At 37.6% G+C, this 18,214-nt stretch overlaps 1 protein-coding gene across 14 annotated transcripts in view; it reads left to right on the top strand.

Moving 5' to 3' along the window:
• Positions 1-18,214, top strand: part of ptprt (protein tyrosine phosphatase receptor type T) — a 259,836-nt gene that overhangs the window by 22,785 nt on the left and 218,837 nt on the right. For 13 of the 14 annotated variants that reach the window (XM_058778893.1, XM_058778891.1, XM_058778894.1 and 10 more), the window contains exon 1: positions 2,053-2,170. The exons of the other annotated variant lie outside the window; for it this stretch is intronic. In XM_058778893.1, coding sequence (XP_058634876.1) covers positions 2,086-2,170 — 85 coding nt within the window. In that variant the 5' untranslated portion in view covers positions 2,053-2,085. Of the gene's footprint in view, positions 1-2,052; positions 2,171-18,214 lie in introns of those variants that run through there. 14 annotated transcript variants of the gene reach the window in all.

Genomic DNA, 18,214 nt, shown 5'->3' with positions numbered 1-18,214 from the left:
TTTAATTTGGTTTTGTCTGTGTATGTTTTTTTTACTCTCAAAGCCGTGGGTCCCATTGACTGCCATTATATGACTGACAGATTGCAACAGTTTGAGTTAAAAATCTTCATTTGTGTTCTACTGAAGAAACAAAGTCACCTACATCTTGGATGCCCGGGGGGTAAGCAGATAAACATCAAATTTTCATTTTTGGGTGAACTATCCCTTTAACAGTTTTGTTGGGTTACTGTACAAATATGATGTCCCGCAAATAATGTTCATGAGTCAAGCTGATAAGTTTTTTTTACGTCCCTGATCACAGACTGGTTTAATTTATTGAAAAGGACATGTAAATCTGCACTGACACACAAACCCTCGTATAAACTCACGCTTTTGCCCTTCTGTCGTGTACAAGTTGCATCCAAATGTCACCTGTTAAAAACAAGTTAAAGCTTCATGCAAATTATATGCTAATGTCGCTCTCCCCTCCCCCCATTCCAGTGTGTAATTGGTCCACGGCAGACGCTATGTAAATATTTTCTTTTATTTTTGATGCGTGTCATAATGGCGGGGAGACTAATTGAGTTTACTCAAAGTGTCGCCTGGTTTCAGCCTCAGACTGTCAACAGTGCACAGGGAGTGTGACAAGGGAAAGTGGATTTCGTACGCTAATGACATGTTGCACGCCAGCAAGTCACGCATTCGCATGGCGCCAATCTAACAGCTAAAACCCACGACCCGAGCACTCTGGGCTGCATTTACGCTTACAGGGCTTACTGTCTGTAAGCATATTGCAGGATGGGGATTCAGTATTTTTGAAACCACTGCCATAAAATTGAAAAAAAGGAGAATTTGTTCTGGCCTAAACCATAACAAATATGGAACTATGGGTTGAAAGGTTGAAAAATGTTTATTATATTTGATTATGGACTAAATTCTTAAGCTCATAATCAAATAAAATAATTTTATTTCGTAAATGTATTTTTTTTTAATTCAAGTGAAATGAAATGAAATGAAGCTAAATGTAATAAAGTAAACACTAGCTATTTCGGAAGCCAAAACCCGAAACAAATACATAAATTCTATTTAGTTGACCAGACAGCTTCAATCATTTCAGTCTGATTTGCTTAATTCACAGTTTATTAAATAATTATAAATAAAAATTTAATTCCGTTCGGTTCGATACGCATACCGTTACACCCCTAATATATATATATAATATTTTTGCATATATTTATACATATTTTATTTTTATATTTTGGATATGTTCATATTTGTGTGTATTATTTCAATATTAAAATACTTCCTTCTATCCTACCATAATGTGCAGAGACATTTTTAGGTCTTGTGTTTTGTGAAGTGTTGTAAATTTAGGCCAGGACTACCTGTTTGCTAAACAATGGCAGCTGGGGCATGTTTTGAAGTCTGTGTGGTAGCGGAGCAGAAATGACATGCTTCAGCTTTAACGGAAGCTATTTATGCTAAAGTGCTTTGACTTATCTGCCTGTGACTGCATGTGTTCTTTCTAGCATTAGTTGAAATGCAGTTGACCAGTGAGATTAGGCAGCAGCAGCATGGTGCGAAACGCATGCCAGCACACACGCTCTCGTGCCCAGAGACTTCAGAGGGCCACAGGGGGAGATCTTCATTTGTATGTGCGGCACTTGATTAGTCTTGCCTGTCAGGCTAATGATAGATCAGGGCAAATGTGCCCGCAACTCAGCTCCTAATGGAACGCTACCATTCCCCGCTGGCCCTGGAAGCATTTTACTCTATCAACTCTGGCCCCTGGAGTGTGAAAACACACAGACACACACTGCACGCACACGCTGACACTGATCATAACCTACACAGCTCAGCCTGGCACCCCGTGACCTCCGTTATGCTCTGAAAAACACACACAACCTTCGTTCTGCCTTCAGTGGTCCTGCCGTTGCCCCGTTTGCCACAGGGTACCGATGTTCTTGATGCCAGCTGACGAACCACCGAAGAGCAGGCTGCTGTAGAAGTGGATCACCTGCTTTTTGTTTTTCCGCTTTATTTTTCATTTCACTGCTCATGTGTTTCAAGGACGCTGATGCGAGTGTGTGTGTAGAGCTGCGATGAATGCTCTGGACACTTGACCCTACGGGCATTTGTCTCGAACCTGCACTACGTGTGGATCTGGTGCTGCTGTTCTGCTTTTTGCAAGGTCGGTTTGTCCTTTGTGTTTACATACAGTTGTTTGTGCACTTTAGTGGGTTTGCCAGTGTCAACATTAGTGCTGTTAGTATTGTTCATAGTTAGTGATTTAAACAAAGGTCTGTCCTAAATATTAAATCTCAGCTAGTAACTCAGCTCACTTCATTTATGCTGTCTGTATGGTTGGTACCTCAAACCTTGCATGTTGTTCAGGATGTTACATTTGCTGTGTGCAAAAATGGGTGAAAAAGGGACCAAAATATTATAGAATTACAGAATTACCCTGGCAACCAAATAGCAATGTCCTATCAATGACAGAACACTACATTTTTTTATGAGACCTATTGACTTGGCCTAATGACCTAATTTGTAAAAAAAAAAAAGAATTGTGTGTGTGTGTGTGTGTGTGTGTGTGTGTATATATATATATATATATATATAATTTATTTTTTTAAATTATTATTATAAGGTTTAAGGGTCTAGAAAATAGAGCAAGAAAACATTAGCTCTTTGTAAAATGAAAATTATTATTATTTTTTTTTAGTTAAATATATAGACAAATTACATGTATAGGTTTGTTGTTATTGTTAATTATTAATTATTTTATTTAACATTTATTTTGATAATTATATATAAATAAATTATAAATTATAAAAATAAAATAAATTATATAAATATTAAAGAACAAAAAATAAACAGTGCATACTGTAGGTAATTTAAAATAATTTTTTAATGTAAAGTTTATTTTAATATAATTTATTTTTAACAGTTAATTCATTTAAAGAATCACTATGGGCTTTAAGGGTAGGATTAGGATATATAAAACATTTTTAGCTCAGTATAAAACAATAAACGGGAGAAGAAAATCCCTACCATAACAGAAAAACAAACGTACGTGTGTGTGTGTATGTGTGTGTGTGTGTTTGACCCACAGTGATGAGAAGTTCAGGTAATACTGAGGATATCAAGTTAGGAAGCAGTGCTGAGAAGAGCTTAATTGCTTCTAGAATATCAGCAGAAAGTGTGTGTATGTGTGCACTTGTGTGTGTGTGTATGTGGTGTGTGTGTTCAAATCATCTGGCGTAAAAGTCACAAGCACTAGTTTCTCTGCTCAGTAATGAGTAACACCACAGGAGGAGCTCTCGCGAAGCCCGCTGACATCCACACACACACACATTGGTTCCACCAGGGTGCCTGAAGCTGTAATATGCAGAGAGATGTGACTGGTGGCAGAGTGCAGTTGAGGGAACGACCATTTGCATTCTCAACCTATTTGTTCTCATTAAGTCTCTCTCTCTCTCTTTCCTGGTCTGATTTGTCTCTCTGGGCCCTTAAGCTGCAAATAACACGTAAGGCTGCACCTTCGGCCCACCACGGTGAGACTAGGAGCACTCTAATTAATAAATAAATTAATAAAGCTTACTTAATGGTTGGATGCCCAACAGGCTATGAGAGATGAACAAAGGCCAGTGACAAATGACATTTCCTTTCATCCAGGGGTCCCTGTGTGAGTGTTACCTGCATTATGAATAATTTTTCACTGGCTTTTTGTGCAGTCTGTCAGTCTGTCCGGTTCTGAATATTTAATACACCGATCTAACTGAGCAAAGGATGGCTATGATTACAGGACAGTTATTTCTCTTTGAAATGCCGAAACGCTTTGAAACACCCGCACGGATGCAGACACGCACTTATGTGACTTCCAGATGGGCTTTCCCTGTTATTTATTCAGATTTGTCTGTGTTTGCCCCGTTGAAAAGACCAGCATATGGTGTGTCTTTCTATCTATCTATCTATCTATCTATCTATCTATCTATCTATCTATCTATCTATCTATCTATCTATCTATCTATCTATCTATCTATCTATCTATCTATCTATCTGTCAATTGTTCATTCATTCATTTGTTCTGTCTATCATTATATCATTTTATCTATCATTATTTGTTTGTTCGTTCTATCATTCATTCTATTTATCTGTCGTTCTATCTTTGTCATTCTATGTCTGTCTGTCTGTCTGTCATCTTTGGAAATCATGCACTGCTATCCTAACTATAAAAGGAAACTCCTCTATCCTCTGCATAGGTTATCTGGAAATTTTGACATTTTGACCTTTAGTCAAAATGTGTATTAATCATGATGAAGCCGCGCTGAATTACGTCATGAAATCTCAAACAGGAAATGGCTCTCTCTCGCCTCCTATCTTTGACTTCATGATAGTTATGCTTGAGTCTATTTTTTCCTCTACCGTGAAGTCCATTTGAGAATTCACCTTTGACCTCTCTCTCTTATCACAGGCAGTCCAATAGGAGTCCACGAAACTTTGAAATTATACTCTGACCGCTCACTTTCGCCCTCCCCAGCACTCTTGCACTTTCTAAATTTTTTCCTGCATTTTCTCTCAGGGCGGTCAGATCACTTTTCTAATATTCTACTCCTCTCGCTGTATATGGTTGTACTATTCGAACTAATTGCCTCATAGCTCAGCTACAAAAAGGCCTCCAGTGTCGATTGTTAGCTTTATCACGCAGAGAAAAGGCTAGGATACATTAGCATTTAAATTAGCTGGAGACGAATGCTAATAGAGAGAAGTGACACTGGCGGTCAAAGAAGATACAATCTGTAGCACACTTTAAAGAAGTACCTTTCAAAGGCGGTCACTGGTTTGGGATATTTTCATCAGCCTTTTATTCACATTTTCTCTGAGAATTAGCATGCTAATTGTTAATACGTTGATGTTAATGATGTTAGATTATTATAGTTAATTAACTAAATTTCATTGCTGTTTAACTGTGAAAGTACTGTATGTAGCTGTTCTTTTAATGCCTTTTAAGAACATGATTGACTGTTGTAAGAATGGCTATAGTTGAAGAAATTATTCATCTAAAAATGGAAAGTGGACTGCACAAATATATTCAACCATATTAATTGAGATTCCAAATTTGTATTCATTTTTATAACTACTTGAATTTCTGTTGTTCGATCAAGTGTATATATTCACAATTTTATATTTATATATATAATTAAATCGAATATTTTATATAAATGCACATTATTTCAATTAACTTTTCTTTTTAAATACACAAGTACAGGATAAAAATATTATTATAAATTATAAATTTTATAATAAATAATATTATAATAAACATTCTTGATAAACAATTTCTTTAAATATTTTTTCTATTTCTTTGTAAGTGGCAGAAGGCACCTTATGGACCCTAAAAACAGCCATGTAAGGTGTAATGGCCGTGGCTACACACACATTTTGTCACATGCATACACACATACTTTGAGGCCATTATTGTCCATATGGTGCAACACAGCTGGTTCAAACGTGTATGTGTGTGTAGTAGTGCAAGGTAAACTCAGCCTCTCCTCTCTCAGGGTGAAATTGCTGTCTTTGTCCTTGTGGGTAAAAGCTCTTTGCGAACCTCCTCATTTATTACCTGCTCACAGGTGCAAATGGAGCAAATCGCTGCCGTCCATCAGACAGTGGGAGGCATTGGAGTGTCCTGCTGCGTTGCTGCCCGTTCTTTACCCGCACACATGCTCGACGTGGGGGAATGGTTTGTCATAAAAAGCTCTTGTATGTTAATGTGTAGGTCTAATGCTGGAGGAGGTAATGGCTGGAAAAAAACTGCTGGATGCTGCTGCTGAATTCAGGAGGACGAGGCCTTGTGCCCACCCCAACCAGAACATACTGCTTAATGAGGCATCACAACTCCGATCAACATACATAAACACATTCTGCCATTGGTGTAGACAAGGTTTGGAGGAGCACAGCAGCTCAAATGAACCCAGAAATTAAGCGTGTGACCTTGAATGTACAATTTGTTTGGTGTTAAAAAGCATCCTTTTTACGATCCAGAGGGGAATGAGATGCTCCTCCTGGTCTCACGCTAGCAGGGACCAGTGAAGACCACAGCAATCTGATCTTACGGTTGTGTTTCTATTTTCAGGAGTCTCATGTATTCAGGCAGAGGAATTCGATATTGAATACCGAATCTTTATTTGTTGTCACATATCTAGGGCTGCTGGAGTTTGTTTCTGCAACTTTCACACAATGTCACATAAAAACTTATTTCAGGGACAGGCTTTCTTTCTTCCTTTCTTCCTTCCTTCCATCCATCCATTTATTCTTCCTTCCTTTATCACTCTATCCATCCATCCTTTATCACTCCATCCATCCATTCATGCTTACATTTAGGGCTGTGATGGTCACCGTGACGCGGTTGTCTATTGCCACCGGCGGTAGTGCATGTGACGTGTAATAATAGTAACAGTTGCAGATTGTTTTATTTAGACTGTAAGTCTATGCTAATTCACAAATTACCTCAAACGCTATACACGGCGTTTCCTTTAGATTGGCAGGTTTGAGCGCAGAAAAATACAGTTTATTCTGCATTCAGCAAATTTATTTAGTGTTGAGGGATGGACCTTGTTGGGAACCCAAATACTACATAGCCGATCTGGAATCATTTCCATTCATGTCACCCATCGGCGTTTGTAAGTGTCTTCAAGTTCACGTGATAGCAAACGCTCGGCTGATCAAGTTTTTATTGGGGAGGCTTTCTCCAAACTGGCCAAATACAAACGAGACAGCGGTAAATGGAAGATGCTGACAAGAAATGTGGCAACATATGCTGTGATTCCTATTCCACAGAGAGCGCGTGCAGACAAGGAGCCCACTTGCTTGGTGGCGTAACAGTGAACCGTGTCTACCGGACGCGACAGTTGTCACGCCACGTCACAGCCCAACAGGTTTAGTCTGTCTACAGGACATTTGAACTTTGTGTCAGTACGTCATAAATAGGACGAGGCAGTCTACTGTGGGGCATTTGTCATGTCGTGCCGCATCCAGTGTAGACAGCATCACTGTTCTGTAGTATTTTGTTGCGACTCGCTGCGCCGCGCCGCCTGCGTCCGGTAGACAGGGTGTATTTAACTAAATTTAATTAGTGTTTTGCAGGCTGCGTGTTCACTGACGGAAGTGCTAAATTAAACACGCACATTTGTTAATAGATGATCGAGCCTCATTTATTTATTTTTTGTGTTTCAAAATATTATATTTAGCCTATAGACATATATATAATTAATATCACAACATCGCGCCACCAGCGGTAGTTGGTCCATTACCACCGCGGTGGTAAAAATCTGCCACCGTCACAGCCCTACTTACATCCATCCATCCTTCCTTCCTTCATCTGTCTTCACCCTGTTCATCCATTTATCAATCATCCTATCTTTTTTACTCCATCCATCCATCCTCCCATCCATCTATTCATCCATCTATTTATCATTCTTTCTACCTGTATAACTCTATCCATCCATCCTTTCTTCCTTCCTTCCTTCCTTCCTTCCTTCATCTGTCTTCACCCTGTTTGTCCATTTATCATTCATCCTATCTTTTTTACTCCATCTATCCTTCCATCCATCTTCACTCTGTGCATCTATTTATCATTCTTTCTACCTTTATAACTCTATCTATCCATCCATCCATCCATCCATTCTTTCTTCCTTCCTTCCATCTGTCTTCACTCTGTGCATCCATTTATCATTCTTCCTACCTTTATAACGCCATCCATCCATATGTCCATCCATCCTTTATTACTTTATCTGTCCATCCATTATTTATTCTTTCTTCTTTTATCACTCTATGGATGGATGTGTGGCATTCATCCATCCATCCTTCCTTCCTTCATCACTCTATCCATCCATCATTCTTCCTTCATTCATCTGTTTTCCTTCATTCCTTCCTTCCTCCTCCATAATCCTTTTTTCTTTCTGTTATTCTGTCCATCCATCTATCCTTCATCTGCCTATCCATCCCCTCCTCCTCCTTTCCTTGCTCCCTTCCATCCACCTTTGCCATCCGTCTTTGCGTTGTGTTTAAATGTTTATTTTATTAGACTCTGAATAGAATTGACACTGAAGAATTACTGTTTTCTAAGACTTTTTCTCAAGTCATCATCATTCAGATGACTTCTTTTCTGTCATTAGTAATGAATGATGATGAATACTCACCAGGCGTTTTTCAAATCAACAAAAGCTGTATTTCTGTGGGTTTACAGTCAAATAAAAGCGCCAGTTCGAAGAAAGACGTCTGTTTAACTGATCATACAAATTGACTGATCTCAGGGCAGTAAATCCCATTATTTGCTTGAAGGACACGCAAGCATCACAGTGCTAATATCATTTCATAAATTTGTGAGTAAATCTTCTTTATTCAGCTCTTGTCTTTTAGCAGTTGACTAGTGGGTGATTTGAACAGATCGGCTGACATTATTGCATGTTGTACATCTTCACTGCATTCAGTAATGTTTGCTGAAGTGAAGGACGGGTTCTTGGAAGTTTACAAGTACGAACTGTTTAACATGAAAGGGCGAGAAAGGCCGAAATGATTTCATGTTCTTGGGGCATTAGAGGCATTTTTGGTGCTTTCTGTCAAACACATACCTGCATTTGTGCAGGTCTGACTGGATTGACATGGTCGAGACAGAAAAGGAGAAAGAGTTGCTCCAAATCTCTTTCCTTGGAGGTGTTGTTTTGTGTAGGGTCTGTTCAGATTGAGCTGTGTGTTCAATTGTGTGTGTTTCTGTGTGTCTGTCTGTCAATGTTGAACTCTAAAAGTGCTGACAGCACTTTGAGGTCACAAGGGCCACTGAAATGAACTGAACCGAACCACTGTTCCCTGCCAACACACACAGACTTGTATTCCTCATCTGCCAGTCAGTCCAGCAAAAAGAGAAAAAATCACTCATTTTTATTGGTATTTTAGCACAGAAACCTTTTGAACAAGCTCCTCTTGATAAGAATGAATCTTCACTATTTTTGCTACAGACAAATAATACCTCGAATCGTACGGCTTGTTGTAAGGGATGTGCTATTATCATTTTTTTTCTGCTATTATTACTTATTTTTCCTGTGCCAGCAGATAATAAAATGGGCAAAATAGACATTACATTTAAATTTGAAAGACATACCAGAGCCATACACTGTTTAAAGGTTTTGGGTCAGTAAGATATATTATTAATATATTTATTATATCAAATATGTCATTTTGTTGTGTGAAAGAATATAACACTTTTAATTTAGCAAGGATGCATTGAAATAAAAAGTGAAACAAATTCTGAAACAAATTATCATGGTTTCCCCAACTGTTTCCATGGCTGCACAACGAAATTGATTAAAATTGATAATAATAAGAAATTTTTCTTCAGCAGCATTTCGGGATATTAAAAAGATTTCTGAAGAATAATGTGACACTGAAGATCAGAGTAATGGTTGCTGAAAATTCAACTTTGCATCACAGGAATAAATGACAATTTAGAATATTTTAAAATAGAAACAATTTATTTTAAATTGTAATACTATTTCACAATATTCCTGTCCTCTTTTAACTGTGTTTTCAATCAAGTAAATACAGCCTTGGTGAACATAAGAGGCTTCTTTCAGAAACGTTTTTAGAATGCAAACTACTAAACAGTAGGCCAACCAATAAGTAACTACCAAACCAGACTGCTAAAATGTTAAAAAATAAATAAAAAAAATCTAGGTTTAAAAATTGAGTTTTAAATTTTTTAATTGAGGCCAACTTTTTTGTGGCTACCTATGATGAAGATGAGTTGTAATACTTCCCTGCATATTAGAGAAAATGTTCTTTAGATTATGGTGATTCTAGGATAACAGTGCTGGGCATTCATGAGTTATTTCTCTCTTTTATAGCTTTAAGGAGTTAGAAAGAAGAACTTTTTGAATAGTAGACTTGGAAAGGGTTTCTCGTAACTCCGGTGAATTTTAAGATGGAGCCATTCATCATTCTTGTCATTTTTGTCTCGAACATCTGTGTCTTTTGGGCCAGTAGACATGTGTTTTGCCTTTGACGTGCTCACGGAACCATATTTTATTCCCACTGCGGGTCTTTATGCTGTCCATCTGCCAAGTAAGTGCACACACTTGCAGGTTTTCATGTAGTTCCCATATAGTACTACTTCAAGAGTAAAAATTACAATCGTTTCTCTCATAAAATGTGTCTTAATGTGCTGTAATTGTGCAGTGATCCTGATACGTGGAAATTCAATGCTTGGCCACTCCAGAGAAAGGCATTGTGCGCGATTTTAGTTTTCGGTTCAGCCTGCCTTGCTGAGATATATTACACAAATGATTGTGGATGTCTGAAGTGCTCTTGAGATATAGGAGCTGACAGGGAAATATCTGTCCCATTTAAGGGTTGGCTTGTTGTGCATTAAACTGTATGGTTGGGATATCTGAAGATGTAGCTGAACACACTACCTTCGACAGGCCTCCTCAATATCCCTCGCTTGAGCGAACCGCTAGTTGATTGGAAAATTGAAGCGTCCATTCGATTGAAATGACACACACACACACCTCTCTGGTTTATTCTTCAGTTAATCACTGTGCGATTTTGGCCACAATTTGGTCGTCTGAGACCAATTTTGAAAATCCTAAAAGATTCCTATAATCCTAGGCTAAAATCTGAAGTCTTTGATCGCTGGTTCACCGACAGCCGATTAATGGCCGTTGCGATCAAATTTCACCTCCGACGAAATTCTGGCAGTGTCAGAAGATTTGGCGCACAGTCCTGCAGTGTGACAACCCTACAATGAATGTCAGATTGTCTCATTTTTTCAAGACAAGCTATGAGCAGAATTAATGCTGGAGAATTCATCCATATCAGCCATAAACTTCGGCGCTCACGGAATTCATGTGATATGTTGCCTTTTCTATATAAACACTGGTTGCGCCGCTGTTTTCATGTGGGTGTGTAGAGCTGCATACACTATTCTTCTTAAATACGCTGGTATTGTCACCATTCATATACTTTTCATGATAGCCAACATTTCGGTCCCACGTGCAGTGAAGTTCGCAGTCACTGGACGTGTATGGGTTGATAATGTAAAACTCCGGAGAAGTTTTCTTGCACGCACCCATTTTTAATTCGTCTTGACTGTCGTACAGTCTGACATTAATGACAGCTGAGATCCCATAGTGTGACATGATCATCATGTTCGTACAGTCTGACAAGTACAATCCTAAAGGACTTTTAAAAAATCACTCAGTGTGAGCCCGGCTTAATTTAAAGGAAATATATTTATTGTTATTTATTTAATGTTTTTGAAAGAAGTGGCTGCCTTTATTTGATGAAATATATAATAAATAAATATTATTACAAATTAAAATAATTATTTTGTATTTGATTTATATATTAAAATATAATTTATTTCTGTGATGCAAAGCTGAATTTTCAGCATCTTTACTCCAGTCACATGATTCTTCAGAAATCATTCTAATATGCTGATTTGCTTCTAAAGAATAATTTCTTATTATCATTGTTGAAAACAGATGTGCTGAGTAATATTTTTGTGGAAACCATGATGCATATTTTTCAGGATTCTTTGATGAATAGAAAATTCTTTTGAAATAAAAATATTTTGTAACATTATAATTTTTTTTTTTATCAATTTAATGCATTCTGAATAAAAGTATTAATTTCTTTAAAAAAAAGCATGTGTCATATAAAATAGCTCTATAAAGGTGAATCAAAAGGAGAATCTGGCTCTTCTAAGAGGAAATTTATAGAAGTTGGAGGAAGTTGGGCAATTTTCTATCAGTTTATCTCTCCCCATCCCCAGTAGTTGAGTATGTGGTGACTGATGAGGCCTTTGGAGACTCGTGTTTTGTGTGTGTTAGCAGTTCTGTTTCAGCCCATACCAGTGTTTTTGTCATTATCAGCATACAGAGATGGAGTTTTTGTAAGCATATGTCTGAGTGTGTTCCTAAGTGGGCATTTTACTTGAAGGAAGTACTAATCACATGATGACGAGTCGCTTAACAGGGGTACGTATTTAAACTGCTAATTAATTTGGTGTCTTAATTGCTGTGTAATGAATTGCTTGTTAGGCAACGAGTCGCAAACGCTCATATAGTACCACAAGGTCATTTACGACTAAAGGCGAAAACATATAGTCTCAGTTAGTGTGTGTTTAGTATGCACTTCATATTCAGTGCACCTCATGGGCTGATGCCATTCAGATAGACGTGGATGCTTGTGACCTCAATTAAGTTTTTGTTTGCGGGCAATAATGCTTAGCATGCATCAGCTGTGTGTGTGTGCATGTGTCATACCTGTCCAAACCCATAAACCCACTGCTAGGTGTTTATAGGAAGTCTGCAGCCTATAGCATTGCCTCAGTGCCCCTTCACTCTCTCAAAGCGAAGCATGACCTCTTTTATTCTCCACGCGGGCCAGGATGACCCCAGGTGTGTGTGTATTTATGCGTGTGTGCTTGACACACTCCAACCCACATCCCAGCTACCAGCTTCCTCGGCCTGTCAGTGTGACCGTCAGAGCGTCAGAGGTCTGTCCATTTTCCATTTTATCTTTTGATGGTGCCCCAAATAATGAGTGTAATTCGGCCGTAGCAGCATCAGCCCACAGCCAGCTAGAAACCATCCCGCAATGATTCTGCTAAAGTGAAGCGCTAATAGAGCGGAGTCATTTCCACAGAGATCAGCGGGACTGGTTCTGGATCAGTGTTCAGCGTTTGGCTGAGATCATGAATCTGTGGGCTGGAGAAATCTGCTGTCTGAACAGGTGCTCTGTGTGGTGAGGAAGGTAGGAGTGCTGAAAAGAGTGAATAATGGAGCACTGAGTTTATATCTTTTGAATTGGACGGCTAAGCTTCTTCAGACTTGTTTTTCAGCTTTTTATTCATTTTGCTTTGTGTGATTGTGTGTGTGTTGACAGAGCTAGACAACTAGCCATTGTGGATCAAATATATAGAAAAATATGGAGGGGATTAGAGTTTTTTTCATATGCTCACCAAGGCTGCAAAACAATAATACAGTATAATTACAGTATAATTGAGAGATATAAATTTTAACATTTATTAGACTTTTAAAAAATAGCTTCTAATTTAAGTGAACTTAAAACAATCTTCGCATAAACCCATTGTAATAAATGCCATATTTACCTGTGCCCTTCAGCAGAAATATACAGAAATTGAAACTGAAGTTATCAAACACTAAATACTAAATTAAATATAGATGAATCCTTAAAGCTATAAAAGTTATTTTTTCCTCTTTTTTTTTTTTTGTCATTTGATTAATAGGCATCACAGCAGCTGGTTATTAGGTTATTTTGGTTGTTATTTCTTTAAGAGCTGCCACTGCTGAACGTGACGTGGCTCTGACACGCATCATATTTTCTCTCAACTCTTTTTACCATTTCTGACACACTTCAGGTAGTAAAATCTCTATTAATGAGCTGACGAGTTGAATCGTGTGTGTTAGATGAGGGAGAAAGTGCTGGGCTGCTCCAGGACAGTTTTGAAAACCATTTCATAGACATGTTCGTAAATGTTACTCATATAAAATATATTACATGCACACACAGTTTTAAGGCAGCTTTATTCGCCTTTTTGGTAACATCATGACTAACTGACCACGACATTGCATGCACGTAGTTTATTTCGCGCTTTGATATGAAATGATACAGGCTACGAGGGTAACGGCACAAGTGGGCTATTTTGAAAATACAGTCACGGGAAAAATTACAGAGCCGTTTTGGGCTACTTTTTTAATGTACCGCGGCCACCCAAAGTGTATATAGACAAATAAAAATTAAATAGATCCTTTTACTAATGTGTATTATACTTGGAATGTATCCCTGGCAACTTAAGAACGGAGAGGCGGTTGTAACACAAACAACGTGAGTTTCAGCCAGAGCAGCAGAAATAAACGTGACAACAGCCACTATAGATTATATAAGATAATAAACACACGATTACGATAGGATATGGTCTGTATGTGATTTTTTTTAGATTAATGTGCACATCTGAAATGCTAATTTGTGCAGCGATATAAAAGGCTATAAATAGCATATTTTAACAACAGTAAACGACCAAATTCCACATGTGATCGCAAAAGGAAGTTATTACAAACACTCGATGGTGGTTTGAAGTGAGTTCTGAGTAAAAGTGTACTATTAATCTCATAAATTGTCTTATGAAGCATGATGCTAATGTTAGCTCTAATGCAGCTGCAGAACAGGTCCAATTCTTCATAAGGCATTTTGTCATAATACTTCACGTAAGGTCGCAAGAAATGTTTTGTTGTATTTATTTAGAAACACTTTTGATAATAGTTGGGTAAATGTATACTGGGATTGAAGCGATGTGGCTTGGTAAACGTTTTATTGCCAGTTTAAAGGCTGATAATGGCTGAATAAAAACAAAAGAATAATGATAAAAGAATAATAAGGATTATGTCTCATACCTGGCGGAAGTGTGAAAGGTTCTGTTTCCTTGTCATGCATTTCTTTATTTCAACACATTTACAGGTAAATCCTAGTATTTTAAATTTTTAATCGATTGACAGCACTAATATATATATATATATATATATATATATATATATATATATATATATATATATATATATATATATATATATATATATATATATATATATATATATATATATATATATATATATATATATATATATACATATACATATACATATATAAAATCATATATTCAAATATTGAAATGAAAATTATGTAATGTTACTTCTTTTGCATTCTAAAATAAATTTAACTGATGAAAATAGTAATTGATACTGATATGTCCATACATTAGGGGCATTCGTGGCCTAATGGATAGACAGTTGCATTTGTAATCCGAAGGTTGCGGGTTTGAGTCTCATGTCTGGCAGGGATTCTTGGTGGGGGAGTGAATAACTAGTGCTCTCTCCACTTTCAATACCATGACTGAGGTGAGACCCTTGAGCAAGGCACCGAACTCCCAACTGCTCCGGGTGTGTGTTCACGGTGTGTGTGTGTGTGTTCACTGCTGTGTATGTGCACTTGGATGGGTTAAATGCAGAGCACTAATTCCAGTATGGGTAACCATACTTGGCCACACTTCACTTTCACTTTCACTTTCAAATAAACAAAATAAGTATTACATTATATTACATTGTATTACATTATATTACATTACATTACATTACAGATACAGTAGACTCATGCCCACCCATAAATTATGATTAAGGTTTTCATTTTGCAGATCTTATTTTTGAAAATAAATATAAATTTAATTGTATTACTTTGAATCAACGTCTGTCATTAGTAAAGTTCCACACAACTCGCTAACTCCATGCGCGTTTCTTCATATTGATAAGGGTTTTATTCTTAACTCTGTTTAACATATTTTTCTATATCTAAACCCATTCCCCAGAATTTCACAGTTTCCCTGCACAATCAGCACCAAAATGTGTGACACATTCCGTGCGGACCTAAAGTTGTGCTGACAGTGATAGTACTGTTTACCTAACTGTGTGTTTCGGTGTGTGTGTCACAGTTTATATTGGCGAAGTAATAAAATGTCATATCAGCAGAGCTTGGCTAAACGGCAAGAAATCAGAACGTCTGCTAAATATTCATGACAGGTTACAGGAGCGTGGAGCTGTGTGTGTGTGTGTTCTGGTCCCTGCGCAGAATTCGCCATCACATGCCACCGATCCAGATGATAATTAACTGTTTGCATGCATGTCATATTCTGAAGGTCACACACACACACACTCACATACACACAAAGGACCAGACAATAAATGAAGGACAGGTGAAGAGTCTATCAATCTAGTTAACACATACACGACTTTGACAGCGACCCAGTCCATTTAGAATATCCAATGGCAGATTATTCCAGAGAGTGACATTCAAAATGTGTATTTGTGTCTCCTGGAGTGTGTGTGTGTCTGTGTGTAAGGGGCAGTGGAGTACTGTAAGATTAGATGCTTTGCTTGACTGGGAATCCTCCCATAATATATAATAATTACATGGATCATTGCTTTCCCACCTCAGAGAGAAAGAGAGAGAGAGAGATGGCCAAATGAATTCAATTTCATCTGAGCTCCTCCATGCTGATGAGGAGAACAGCCTTATGGGATATGGTGAGGATGACAGCACGCCTTACTGCTCTCGTTTCACTAATCACTCCATCCAGCACTTCTCTATCATCTGACTGTCCTCTTCCTCCTCTCCTTCGCTCACCCATCTGTCTCTGAGTGCTTCATGCCTCCAAGTTTGTACTGAAGTCATTGAAACGTCGCTTCATGCAGATCTTTCTGATAAATTCAACTTCTCTTTCTGAAGCTTTCACTTCAGTCTGACTGGCGTCTTTTCTTTAGACCTTAAAGGGACAGATCATCGAAATCACTTGCCACTTTCAGCCTGAATCGAATTTGATATGATAAAAAGACTGTGTACCACAAAGTAAAGGCAAGACAGCATGTTTTTTTTTATTAGGTTGTCCAGTTTTGTGTGTCTGTGCTTGTCACGCTTGTTTGACTACAAATGACTCTTATGAACCGGTTCTTTGAATGAATCATTCAAACAGACTCATAAACTCCTATTTGATTGTGTTTGATAAATACTTGACTGAATAAACTGATTCAGTCACTGAATCAACATCTGATTGCTTTCAGTGATGTAAAGCACTTAAAGTTTGTGAAACATATAACAAAATGTATCCACAGTGACAGCATTTATTTATTATTTATTTTTAAAATATTATGTTACTGTTAAAAAGCTTAAGGTCAGTAAGATTTTTCTAAAGATATTAATTTTTATTCAGCAAAGATGCATTAAATTGAACAAAAGTGACAGTAAAGACATTTATAATGTTACAAAAGTTTTTCTTTAATTTTTATTCTTAAAAGTTGAAAATCCTGTTCTTTTCAACTTTGTATTTGTCAAATTGTCATGACAACGGAAATATTAAGCAGCACAGCTGTTTTCAACTTTGATAAAATTAATAAGAAATGTTTCTTGAGCATCAAATCAACATATTAGAATGATTTCTGAAAGATCATGTGACACTAGTAATGATGCTGAAAATTCAGCTTTGCATCACAAAAATAAATTACATTTTAAATTATATTCAAATAGAAAATTGTTATTTTTAATTGTAATAATATTTTTTTGATCAAATAAATTTCAAAAACATTGGAAAGAGCAACGTGAACATTCTCCTAAACATCATCAGTTGCATTCCACTGAAGATTCGTAAATGAATCCACCCTATTTCTTAGATCAGTCCCTACATCTTTCATCCATTTCTGTGTTTTTTCCTGCCTTTCTCTTCTCACCGCAGGACCGCATGACTCCCTCTGCTGACAACGATAAGGGTGAAAGGAGGGAAATAAGAGAAGAGGGAGTTATAGGGGAGAGAGGGGCTAAGACGGGAAGAGAAGGGGTCTGAGTGGGCATCCCTGCGGAGCTCACAGAGCAGTAGATGGACCTGTAATGAGCACCTGAGAGAGTGAGAGAAAGACAAAAAGAGTGGGAGTTAAGCTTGAAAAATATTGCAGTCCTCAAGCAAGGATCAGCTGAGAAATGTGCCGATGTTTCTCCCAAATGCATCCGCGCGAAAACACACGTTGATGATTTCTCATTATTATTGCGTGGTGTTCGTACAGTACTGTTAATGTAGGGGTTTAATTATTGCTTTAACATCTGCATAAAAGCTGTTGCGCGCGCACACTCGCGCACAGATACACAATTTAATCACAGTGCCGGGGACCTGATGCAGCTGAGAATTCAGCAAGCGGAGCTGGACTAGAATACTGACAATCACAGCCAGAGAACGGTAAACACAAGCTCGCACACACATACAAATAGCCTTGCAGAATACTAATACACACACCACTCCCACCAGAGGCCATGGGTGCTAAATTAGATTGGCAATTGAAATATGTTTTTCTATGCTAATTTACTGCCTCTGTTTCCCTCTGAAAGATTTTCATTAGCCACTCTCGCTAACACCTCACTTGAGGCTGACCGACAACTTTTAAAGAAGTAAATGAGAATACGTTTCCATTTTACTTGCATATTTGCATAAATAAGTGTCAAATTGACAATCAAACGCACACACGCAAATATTTTATTCAGTTTCTTTTTAAGTAGCTAAGTAGATGCTGGCTTGACAATGTGACTGTCAAATATCTATTGCAACTATTGATTTTTTTCT

Source organism: Onychostoma macrolepis, chromosome 06 (genome assembly GCF_012432095.1).
Source record: "Onychostoma macrolepis isolate SWU-2019 chromosome 06, ASM1243209v1, whole genome shotgun sequence".
Taxonomy (NCBI): domain Eukaryota; kingdom Metazoa; phylum Chordata; class Actinopteri; order Cypriniformes; family Cyprinidae; genus Onychostoma; species Onychostoma macrolepis.
This window is presented reverse-complemented; position numbering and strand designations above follow the sequence as displayed.